General features: G+C 52.1%; 1 protein-coding gene across 4 annotated transcripts in view; it reads left to right on the top strand.

Annotated features, from left to right (window-relative positions):
• Positions 1-3,305: 3,305 nt before the first annotated feature.
• TTLL1 (TTL family tubulin polyglutamylase complex subunit L1) overlaps positions 3,306-11,679 on the top strand; it is a 30,565-nt gene continuing 22,191 nt past the window's right edge. Inside the window, exons 1-4 of one of the 4 annotated variants that reach the window (XM_023631851.2) lie at positions 3,306-3,474; positions 6,043-6,074; positions 8,389-8,461; positions 11,075-11,191. In XM_023631851.2, the coding sequence (XP_023487619.1) occupies positions 11,079-11,191 (113 nt within the window). In that variant the 5' untranslated portion in view covers positions 3,306-3,474; positions 6,043-6,074; positions 8,389-8,461; positions 11,075-11,078. Of the gene's footprint in view, positions 3,705-6,042; positions 6,075-7,459; positions 7,527-8,388; positions 8,462-11,074; positions 11,192-11,679 lie in introns of those variants that run through there. The other 3 variants (XM_023631853.2, XM_023631852.2, XM_070254328.1) reach the window with 3 other exon arrangements.

The raw sequence follows: 11,679 nt of genomic DNA, 5'->3' as shown, positions 1-11,679 counted from the left end.
TACCATTTTAACAACTTTTTTACATATTTCCTTTGTCTTGTAAAGAAATAACTCACATACCTAGGCCTTATAAATTTAACCCTACCCTCAACTCATTGCAGCTCTTCACTGTCCATGGGTCCTGTCCCCATGCTAGTCTCCGAATAAAGGAGCACTACCACGACCTTGAGCATCCAAGAAATCTTTCTTTCACCTCCTCAGCTCGTGAGCCGCATCATTAGGCATTAAGATTCCTGGATGATAAATCTTCTATTGTATCTTTGTGTTTCTTCTGCCTTTTCAGTGAGATTTTGAGATGCGAAGAGATAGATGTATGTTCCATTTGTCATTTTGAAATTTAAAAGTTTGTTTTTTTAACTTTATTTCATTGAAGGTTTTAAAAATTACAAAATAATATGTTTGTGCTACTAAAAAATTCAGACAATAAAAATTATAGGCTGTAAAAAGAGGAAGTAACTTCTATTCCAACTTCCAAAGAGAATGACGCTTAATAGTATTGTGGATTTTTTTTAGATTTTTTTAATGCTTCTTAAGTTATAGTTAATGCATATACACACAAAATTTTTTTTTAAAGATTTTATTTTTCCTTTTTCTCCCCAAAGCCCCCGGGTACATAGTTGTGTATTTTCAGTTGTGGGTCCTTCTGGTTGTGGCATGTGGGACGCCACCTCAGCATGGCTTGATGAGCAGTGCCATGTTCACCCCCAGGATCCGAACTGGCAAAACCCTGGGCCGCCAAAGTGGAGCATGCGAACTTAACCACTTGGCCACGGGGCTGGCCTCCACACAAATTTTTTTTAAAAAGATCACACTATACAAATGACACTGAACCCCTTTATCTCAAGTTCATGTGCCCGATGCACCGGAAGCCTAACGCTGCGACATCAGTGCTTGGAGACGAAGATTTCTAAGAATTGGCCAAACAGAGTAGGTGGGAGCCTGGGTTCCCTCAAATCTGCTCCCCCAGAACAGAAAGCAGGGGGTGTTTTATGGAGCTAAGGGGCTTGGCAGGAGGGGCTTCAGGGAAACAAAGAGGTCACTCCCGACAAGCCCCTGGGCAGCGGGACTGCCAGGCTTCAGTAGCTGCTGAGGGCCGCCAACCGGTGACGGGTGATGGCAATCTCCCGAAGGCCTTCTCTTCCTTCTGCAAAACAAGCTCGAGAATCCTCCGGAAAACAAGCTCACAAATCCTCCAGACCCCTGAGTCAACCCACAAGTGAAACAGGAAAAACAGCAAATTGGTTTAATATTTATGGTACCCTTCAGGTACCTGGCTCCACAAACAGTTGCGTAACTTGCAGTTTTCATTTAATGTATCATGTACACATTTCCAGGTCAGCACACACAGATGCACCTTATCCCTTTGAATAGGTAAATACTCTTTCATTAAATTGGTGAACTTGAATTTAGCCAACCAGAGCTCTCCTAATAAACATTCATATTATTCCCAATTTTTCATTATTAGAAATACTGCTTTCAGTGCTGTTGGACATATATCTTTGTTTATCTGAGAGAATTTCTATAGAATTCCTAAAATTGGAATTTCTAGGTCAAAGAGTATACAACTAAACATATATTAAAATTCTGATGAATACTGCCAAATCGCCAGTCTTCCAAAAGCTGGACTAATATTCACTTCCATCAACAGTGGATACAAATGCCTTTTTTCCCATATCCTTTCTAACATTGGTTGTAACTGTATTTTAAATGTTTGCCAATTTAATCAGTAAAAAATACGTCATTAAAAATCTCAATATCATTAATTTTTAGTGATTTGGGAATCTTTCCACATATTTGTTTACCATTTTGTTTATCTTTCTGTTCTAGAATTTGCGGTTCCATCTCTTCTGCAATTTTTGTATTTTTTTCTTATCGATTCATGCAAACTTTTTGTATATTGTGGATACTAACTAATGCTTTGTCATTGATAATGTATATGTTTCAAGCATCACTTAACTTAGTTGATTGTATTTTTGGCGTCTTACGTTTTTACAACTTGTGAGGTGGGTCTTTCTATGCCCAACAGGAAAGTGAGATGCTATAGAGGAAAAAGGTTAACAGATTTTTAACTGCACTAAAACTAAAAACACATTAAGGAGTCTGGATGTTATCTTGATGGCAATGGAAAGCCCCTGAAGACTTTTAATTCAACTCAGATTAGCCTCATTTTCTTGTCTTTTTCTCCTGGGACTACCTAGCTCCCAGCTAATTCTTCACATTGGCTGGGGCTTCTCCTACTGTTTGCTCTTGTGATGTTGGTCTCCTCCCACCATCAGTACCCCGGGCTTCTGGCATTTTGGTTGCTGGCGATGCTCTTTGGAATGGCATGCACATGGCACAGGGGCAGAAGGACATGGTAGAACAGGTTAAACACCTTCCTCGGTGCCGTCCACCGGGAATTTAAACTCTCTTCCATCCCTGAGAGACAAAGATCATTATTCCTATTTCTCCGTGAAGAAACTGTAATTAAGAGGCTGGGATCCGCCTATGCCCAAACAGCTCGAACGTATCAGAGCAGGATGTGAACTGTGTTTCTCCTCTTTCATGCTGCCCCTGCTGCACTCACGGCTGACAGGCGTCTGGGACAATGCTCTTTTAGTATGCATTAATTCAAGAAGTCTTTGAGGAACTACTATGTGCCACGCCAGTGCCTTTTTTTTTTCTTTTAAAATAATCTTCCCAACAATGCTTCAATGCAGGTGCTGTTATCCCCGATTTATAAGGAATACAAGGAAACTGAGGCTCAGAGAAGTGACCTGCCCGAAGTCACAGAGCCAGTGATTTCGCAGCTAGGTTTCCATCCACGTCCGGCTTCAGCTTTAAGTTTCTTACCAGGCCCCGCTGCCGCTTCCTACCAGGAATTGATGACATAGTTTGAGGAACTAGTCCTGCCCCACGCTGGGGGAACACTTCACAAATGAGGTGACCCTGGAGTAGGCTATTTATTGACTACTAGATGCTGAGCGCAACATGTCACGTTGCCCTCACAACAACTCTACGACGGAGGTGCAAACAACAGTCGCAATTTTACAGCGCCGGAATCCGAGCAGCAGAGCGCACAGAGAGGGGACTGCACCCCCGGGGCCCCCATCATCACACCGCTCTGCCTCCCACCGTCAGGCTCGATCCCGCGCCCCGTGCCCTCTCTCAACCTCATTTCTGGGCCCGGACGTTCGCGAGGCTCGGGGGTGGACGGCCTGGCTCTTCCTAGGATCTCAGCCCGGGGAACAGCAGTTCCCCAGGCGCGGGGCGTAGACACTGGCCGGGAAGGCCCGACCCCGGAAGCGGTCGCGCGCCGGCGCCGCGTCTTTGGTTGCCATGGCGCCGCCCCGGAAGTCGAACGCGGCGCGCGGCAGGCCGGGCCGCGGCCTGCGGGCGTTGTCCCTCTGAGGGCGCCGCAGAGGGGTGGAGGCGGGGCCGGGGCGCGGCGCGGGGCCGCCCTGCTCGGCGCTCCTGGGCGCTCTGCGCCCTCAGGTGAGGCCCCGCCGCCGAGGCCGTCGCCTTCCTGCGTGGAGGGTGCTGCCGTGCGTGGGGGGCGAGTGCGCATGCGCGAGCGGTTGTGGGCGCCCATGTCTACGCGGCCGCGACCGTTTGGTTTAGATGCTGCTCGCCGGATCCGCGTCCTCCGGGAAGGCTGGTGCTGACCACTGTGCCTCTCTTCTTCCTCCGAGTTCCTATGATTTACCGCGTGCCTCCCGATAGTTGTAATTGCATTCTTCTTCTTGTTGTTGGATATCCCAGAATTTCATTGTTCCTAGGCTTTTTCATTCATTTGCAGTCTGCTTTTTTGTGTTGGCGTCTTGCAGGGCGCAGTGTACCTGTGGCTAGAGCTCTGGGCGGGAGACTGGAGATATGTTTTTCCCGCCTTACTCGCCTCTCTCTGGGGCGCCGGACCCAGGCATTCCCCCCCTTTTCCCCATCAGGTAGAGGGGACGGGGCGGAGACGGTCCTCCACTCTATAGTGTACTGGGGCGTTAGAGGGGATAGTTCTAAAAGTGAGAGTATCCTACCGTTGTAAGCCGTTTGGGGTTTTCAAAGCGTTCTTTGCTCAGGAAACATTTAATGAGCACATTTCAGCCCTGGGCTTTGGCAGTACAAAAAGATTGGCCCAGCTCTGCACTCAGGGACTTAGAAGCACCGGTAAACGGTCGCGGGGGGCATGGCGCTGTCACCTGGTGGGAATGGGAGGTGGACAGTGGCAAGACAGCTGCCAACGAATGCATCTGCCCAAGTGAAGTCATCGTTTATATTATTTTATTTAAAGGTGGCTCTTTTTTCCTTTTCAAAGAATGTTAACTGGAAAGCAGTTCAGATGCCCTAGAATCTTGGCCTAGCTGGGACTTTGTTGAGACTGTAGTGATGGAAGTGTCTGGGGTAGTGGGGATGGAGTAGAAAGGGCTCCTGTTTTCTGATGGCTGGACCCAGAGGTGTGAAATGACTAGTCTGCTTGCTGTTTCTCCCGAAAGGTTGTCCTGGCTTTCGTCTGAGAGTGGTTGTGACTCCACGAAGTGCAAGGCCTCTGGGCCGTGCCTGATTCACTGCTGGGCACAAACAGCACTTGTTTGATTGTGTTTGGAAGGAATTCACTTCTTTATTTTTTAAATTTATTTATTTTAATTTTTATTGAGTTAATGTTAGGTTACAATCTTGTGAAATTTCACTTGTACATTATTGTCTGTCAGTCGTGTTGTAGGTGCACCCCTTCACGCTTTCTGTCCACCCCCCACCCCACCTTTCCCCTGGTAGCCACTAATCTGTTCTCTTTGTCTACAAGTTTAAATTCCTCATATGAATGGAGTCATACAGATATTGTCCTTCTCAATCTGGCTTATTTCACTTAACATAATACCCTCAAGGTCCAACCATGTTGTTGCAAATTGGACAATTTTGTTCTTTTTTACGGCTGAGTAGTATTCCATTGTGTATATATACCACATCTTTATCCAATCATCTGTTGATGGGCGCTTAGGTTGCTTCCATGTCTTGGCTATTGTAAAAAATGCTGCAATGAACATTGGGGTGTACAGGACTTTTGGAATTGCTGACTTCAAGCTCTTTGGATAGGTGCCCAGTAGCGGGATAGCTGGGTCATATGGTAGTTCTATTTTTAATCTTTTGAGGAATCTCCATACTGTTTTCTATAGTGGCTGCACTAGTTTGCAAGGAATTCACTTCTTTATTTTTGTTAATTCATCAAATATTGATTGAGCGCCTGCCATCACTGGACACTGACCTGGGTGCTGAGGATTCAGCGGGAGATAAAGTGGAACAGTGTTTCTGCTCTCATGATGGGACGTGATTTGCTTTGTGTGTGTAAAGAGTTCAGCCTTCTGGGTGGAGAATGGGTTGCAGGGGGGTAAGGATGGCACTAAGGAAACCAGTCTGGTCCTCCTGCGGTTGTCCAGGATTGCAGGCGTGGATCTGGAGTCTTCTGGTGTAGAGCTGACACAATTTGGTGCTGCACTGAATTGATAGTCACTTGCTCCTCAGGGCCACAGTTGAACTTTGTAGGGTTGTGAAAGCACTTTGCCGCTGGCCTTACAGCTTGTTGAGTGTATCTCTTGCCTCGCCTGGATCAGGACTGTCCCGGAGCACCTCGTCCCGGGCAGCTCTGTGTCTCCTGTCGTGGGCCTGGCACAGAGTGGCTGTCAATGCTGAGTAGACAGATAGAAGCTAGACCACAGATGGCCCAGACGCCCAGGGCTGCCCCTGTGGGAGCTTGTGCTCGAGCTTGTGAAGATCCTGCCCACTTGCCCCAGGAATGGGACCCACATTGTGTTCTGCAACTGTCTGGTTTCAGGATGGCTTTCTGCGGCTGACATACCTCGGGTGGTGACAGCCCACTGCGATTTCGAGCTGTGAGCAGCATAAAGATCAGCACGTCAGTCTGTTTTCCCGATGCTTAGCTTTGAGAGTAGCTGACCGAGTGGCTTAAAATTCAGATGCATCAGTTCATGCGAACCAGTAGGGATGTGACATTTCAAGTTCATTACATACTACTGTTAACCTTCCTTTTTTTTTTTTTTTTTTTTTCTGTTTTAGGAGGAGGTGACGGGAAAACAATCTGGCATCAGGTATCTGTTTATTTACTTCTCTAAGGAAGAGGACTTAGTATTTCTCAGGGCTGGGAAGGAGTCAGCTCGGGCTTCTGTACTGTGGGGATGGCCCAGCTGGTTCATGTGTCTGTTCTGCAGACGATTTCTGAGCCCCCTTCCTGCGCTGGCCCCAGCTAGGTGCTGGGGGACAGACGAGTCAGCCCACCCCCTGCCCTGCGGGAGGTTGGCGTCTGAGGCGGGAGACACGTATACACTGACGGTTGACACGTTGTGTGGGAGGGAGGCGGTGTAGGTTGTCAACAGGTCATAGCCTCTTAGTGTCCAAGCCCCACTTTCCCCATCGACAGATGGGGCGACTGCCTGCCCCACGGCATCACGTGAGCCACAGAAACATACATCTTAGAGGAGGATGTACGCGAACTGCCTGACCCCGTGCCTGACACGTCCCAGTGCTTACTAAGTGGTGGCTGTTGTTTTGATGAAAATATAAATGTGTGATAACTTCCTCTGTGAGGGCAGGTTGCTCTCCAGCCCCGGCCAGCAGCCTGGCGGGCTGCCTGTAAGAGGGGCTGGAGTGGAGGAGGGTGCGCTGCTGAGTCGGGAAAAGCTTCAGCTCTTTCTGCCCGATGTACTTGTTTCATGTCCGTCACCTGTTTGGGGGACCTGCTGTGCGTCCCCCAGACAACCTCGCCGCAGTCCCAGCGAGCCTGCAGAGGAGTGCTGCCCTCACCCCCATTTGTGTGACAGGAGGTGGGGGCCCCGAGAGAACTCGCCAGTATTCGAGGCTCAGGCATGTCGGCACTGGAAATGAAGCGGGTCCTCCGAGGGCCAGCTGTGGAGCAAGCCGCTGGCCCTCCGCTGGCTCTTCCCGGGGCTGCCTCATCATTGGTGCTTGGGGGTGGTTTTGGCACATTTCTGAAAAGAGGTCCCATGTCTCTTGAAAGGAGAGGTGGCCTTAGTTCATGTCTTCCTTTCTTTTTTTTTTTAAACCACAGATGACTATCTTGTCCTCTTGCTCATCACTTTACTGTGCTCTGTCTCCCACATATATATTTAAAACTCTTTGTAGGCATACATTTCTCAGTCTTCTTTTTCCGTGGAGTTTAGGATGGTTACATCTCGTGGTTTCCTAGGGCTGCAGTAACAAGTGCCACAGCTGGTGGCGCAGTGAGGCCAGAGTCTGAAGTCGAGGTGCTCGTGGGCCGCGCTCCCTCTGGAGAATCCAGGGGAGGAGCGCTTGCCTCCCGGCCCCAGGCATTTCTTGGTTTGTGGCAGCATCACTTCTGTCTCTGCCTCCATCTTCACATGGCCACCTTCCCTCTGTGACTGTGTGTCCCTGTGTCTTCACATGGTGTTTTCTGCATGTGTGTGTCTCTCTCTCTGTTTCCTTCTTATCAGGACACCTGTCATTGGATTAGGGTCCACCTGAATGACCTCATCTTAACCATGAAGAGCCCACTTCCGAATAAGGTCACATTTACAGGGACCAGGGTTGGGACTTCAATGTATCTTTTTGGGGGACACAGTTCAACCCATAACATTTCCAAGCAAGGGACAGTTGCAAGTGAAGAGTCAGGTTCAGAGGACTGCCCTCGAGGATTTCTGCTCTTGCCCACGCATGCACTCGCGCAATACGTGGTCATGGCTTGCCTCTCGTGTACCCGTGGGCTCGGTGCTGGAGCTCGTAGGGTGGGTACATGGACTAGGGGGTTTGCTGCAAATGCTCGCACTTAAATCTAGAATCAGTGGGAGGAGAGGGAAACGGGCGACTGGGAGAGCCCCACCCTCCTGCGTCTGTAGGAGGGATGCACCCAAAGGACTAACATGCCAGGTGGGGAGTTCTGAGCGCCCTATGACTGGGGGAGGCAGCCAGAGGGTTCCTGGGGGGAAACGTGAATTCCAGCCAGTGGATGAGAATGGCTCCCTGGGGAAGTGGCCTGTGAACTGTGCCTTGCTCATGTGGTTGGTGGAGTTGGATAAGAAGCGTCGAGAAAGGCCTTTCATGGGAGGGAACGGCATGGGTACAGGCTGGCAGGTGGGAGAGGGTTGTGTGTGTCCAGAACAGCAAGGAAGTCATCGAGTCCCACCAAAGCAGCGGGTGACTGAGGCCAAGGGGTGGCATGGCAGCTCGAAAAGGTTGGCAGGAGTTAATAAGTAAAAGAATTCAGAAGTGTTTCTTGCAGCCAGAGGAGAACCCACGGGCATCTTCTGGGTAAACTGAGGGCCCCTCCCCCCGAATCCTCTGGCTGGTCCTGATTTGCCGTGTTCCTGAAGCTGAGTGTCTCTTGGTCTTGTGCTGCGCACATTTCATCTTGTATTAATTTTCTTTTAGGGAAGGACCCACGGCAGGAGTGAGGGAAACTGAAGAGAAGTTGGACGTCGCGCGGGCTCCATAAGTGCCTATGGTAGGTCCAGCTGGGGGCCTCCTCCGTGACCATCTGGACACACGCTGAGAGGGCGTGGGGGGCCAGGGAGAGGAGCTCACCCCTCGGAGGCCCCGTTTCCTGCTCCTAAAGGGGGCTGAGATATTGGCCCCGTCTGCCCCATTGGGTTGGGGCGCAGCCCTGGAAGTGTTTGTGATCGTTACAGCGCGGTACAGGCGGAGGCCCCGCCCTTGCTGGTTTACGTTGTTGCCCTTGGCTCTGCCGTCGTCCCCAGGCTGGTCAGCGGCTGCGTGAGGCCGCCCGGTGAGATGTGTTTGAAGCGCAGCGTGTGGGTGGTGCGGGCGAGGCCAGGCTGGGGCGCGGTTCTCACCCGAACGCCGAGTCTGCGGTGGCCTCTAAGGGCAGAACACGAGCAGGGTTCAGCAGGTACGCGGGCCCTGCAGGCTGAAGTCGGAGAGGAAGGGGACCCCTCGGTGGTCAGCCGTGACGTGTGCACACCAGTGAGGCCCGTGGATTCGCTGCCCTGCGGGGGCACGTGGTCCCCACACGTTGGAGTCCAGCTCCTGCGGGGCTTCTGCCCTCATTCCCATGGGGGTGCTGGCTCCACGCCGATCCTGACCGATCAGTTCACCTTATCTGGTTGTCACATGGCACCTCATAGTTCGCAGAGAGCAGTCCCTTTGTCCCTCACCTCGCCCCTGTGGGTGTTGTCCTCGTCCTGATGAAGGCCGGGCTCACGGAGGGAAGCCGTGGGCTGTGTGGGGAGAGGTGGACTCTAGGGTGGGGTCACCCTAGGCTTGAATCAAGGCACCATGACTCCCTTCGGTCTGGTTCTTACACAGGCCCCTGGCCTTTGAGCCTCAGCTTCCTCATCCGTAAAATGGGGAAGATGATGATGATATCAGGTGTTGCTTGAGTGCTTTCTGTGCCAGGCGCAGCTCCCAGTGCTGTCTGTGTGTTCACTCACTTAATCCTCACCATAACCCCACGAGGTGGGTAGATACTGTTGTTATCCCCATTTTGCAAATGAGGAAACGAAAGTTCAGAGAGGTTAAGTACCTTGCCCAGAGTCACACAGCTGTGAGTGGTGGAGCTGGGCCTCAAACCCCAGCCGTGGACCTGTACTACCACAGTCCCACCTCTTTGACACTGCCAGCCTTGCTGGGGGTTTTGGGGTGAGGAAGGGGCGGGCTGACATTGTGTGGAAGCACCCTGGGCTCCACCTGGTGGATGTTGTCCCTGGAGTGCCTCTCTTTCCCTCTCCTGAGGAGGGTGTGCATGGGTCATCCCCACATCCCACGCCTTTTCTGACCTATCAAGCTGCCCCAAAAGGGAAGCTATGCCCATCCACAGAGGAGGCGCCTCCATCTGCAAATGGCCCTCAGGTCCCCTGGCTTCCAAGCTGGTTGGCGCGGGAGCCTTCAGATGAAATTGCATACTGATGCTACCATATGTAAGCTGCTCTGGCTGGAGCTGGGCTGGGGGCCTGGGATCCCACGCTACCCGCCCGAGCCGTTTGGAAACCAGACTTTTCATAGCAGGAAACTAAGGTCCAGAGAGGTCAGGTAACTTGCTCGACATCACACGTGGTTCTGACAGGCCTGGGACTGCAGCCAGTCTGCCTGCATTGAGCATGTTGCAGGCCAGACACCGTGCTAGGCGAGGGGCACGAGGCAGTGAGGAAGGAAGCCAGCTCCACCCTGAAGCAGGGGCAGGGCTGCAGGGGTGCCGAGGAGCTGCACGCCCGGTCTGGGGAGTCGGGGTTTTGTGGAGGAAGGGACATTCCTTCGCTGGCAGATAGATGAATGGGCAGTAACTTAGCCAGGCAGCGAGGGAGGGGGAGAGCGGCAGGCCGAGACCCAGCATATGCCAAGGCCCTGAGGTGGAAGAGAGCAGAAAAGGCCAGTGTGGCAAGAACAGAGCAGGTGAAGGAGAAGGCGGCATTAAGATGTACCTGGAGAAGCAGGTGAGGGCCAGGGGTCTGCGTATTTCAGGTGCACTGGGGAGCCACGGAGGTCATTAAACAGGGGAGTGAGGTGGTCAGATAAACGCTTAAAAATCACCCACGCTGACAGAGAGTGCAGCGACGCGGGGAGAAGGCAGGGAGGTAGGCGTTCCTGGGGGAGGGGCCCACGTGGGGACAGGTATGCCTGCCCACCCAGCGGAAGTCAGCTCCAGAGTCCCCCCTCAGAGCCAGCTGCCCCCGGCCCTTGGAGCTCCAGGTGCCTCCCTGCTGTGGCTCCTGTCACAGTTGCGATTAAACAGAACCTGGGGCTTATTTCATTGCTGCCTTTCTGTCCCACTCCACCAGGATTTCTCAGTCTTGGCACAACTGACATTTTGCACTGGATGTTTGGTCCCGGGGGACCCTCCTGTACGTTGTAGGGTGTTGAGCAGCGTCCCTGGCCTCTGCACACTGGGTGCCAGAAGCATCCCCCATCCCGGGTGGTGACAAACGAAATGCGTCCGGATGTTGCCAGTGTCCCCTGGGGGCGGTCTGCCCCGGCTGAGACCACTGCGGGGAGTGTGTGGAGCTGGGGTGAGGGTGGAAGCTCGCACGTCTGGAGGATTCCTTTGGGATGGGGGGAGTTGGTTGTGGAAGTTTCAGAGCTCTGCTAAGCTGATCTCTTCCAGGATTATGGCAGGAAAAGTGAAATGGGTCACTGACATCGAGAAGTCGGTGCTGATAAATAACTTTGAGAAGAGAGGATGGGTCCAAGTGACAGAAAACGAGGACTGGAATTTTTACTGGTGAGTACAAAGAGCCACATTCAATTGTTTCCCTGAAGCCTGTTCGTGGGTGGTGTTATTTCTAGCACCAGAGTGCAGACTGCACCTGTGCAGGCCTGCGTGCCCCGAGGTAGGTCGGGGTCTCCAGGCCGTCGTGTGCCTCCCGTGACACATTTTTCATCCCAGGGCACTTTGTGAGCACAAGCCGAGCCAGCCCTCGGTTCGCATCCTTGTGGAGTGTTCCGGCGCTGCTGTTTGTCAGCCTTGGGGAGAAGTCCGGGCATGTTTCCGCACAGCCGAGGGGGCATAGCACTGTGGGAATTTGGGGGGAACCAGAGCCCACCCCTCCCCCCAGTCACGTTCGTCACAGTCAGTTCCGTGCTGGGAAGCGCACTGTGCAGAGGGCTCTGTGCCTCCTTTCGCTTCCCTCTGGTATGCCGAGGGTGCTCGTTAGACTAAATAGAAAACAACTGGAAAGTGAGTTAGACGAGGAAAAGAGAAGCGGTGTT

The sequence above is a fragment of the Equus caballus genome, chromosome 28, assembly GCF_041296265.1.
Source record: "Equus caballus isolate H_3958 breed thoroughbred chromosome 28, TB-T2T, whole genome shotgun sequence".
Classification (NCBI taxonomy): domain Eukaryota; kingdom Metazoa; phylum Chordata; class Mammalia; order Perissodactyla; family Equidae; genus Equus; species Equus caballus.
This window is presented reverse-complemented; position numbering and strand designations above follow the sequence as displayed.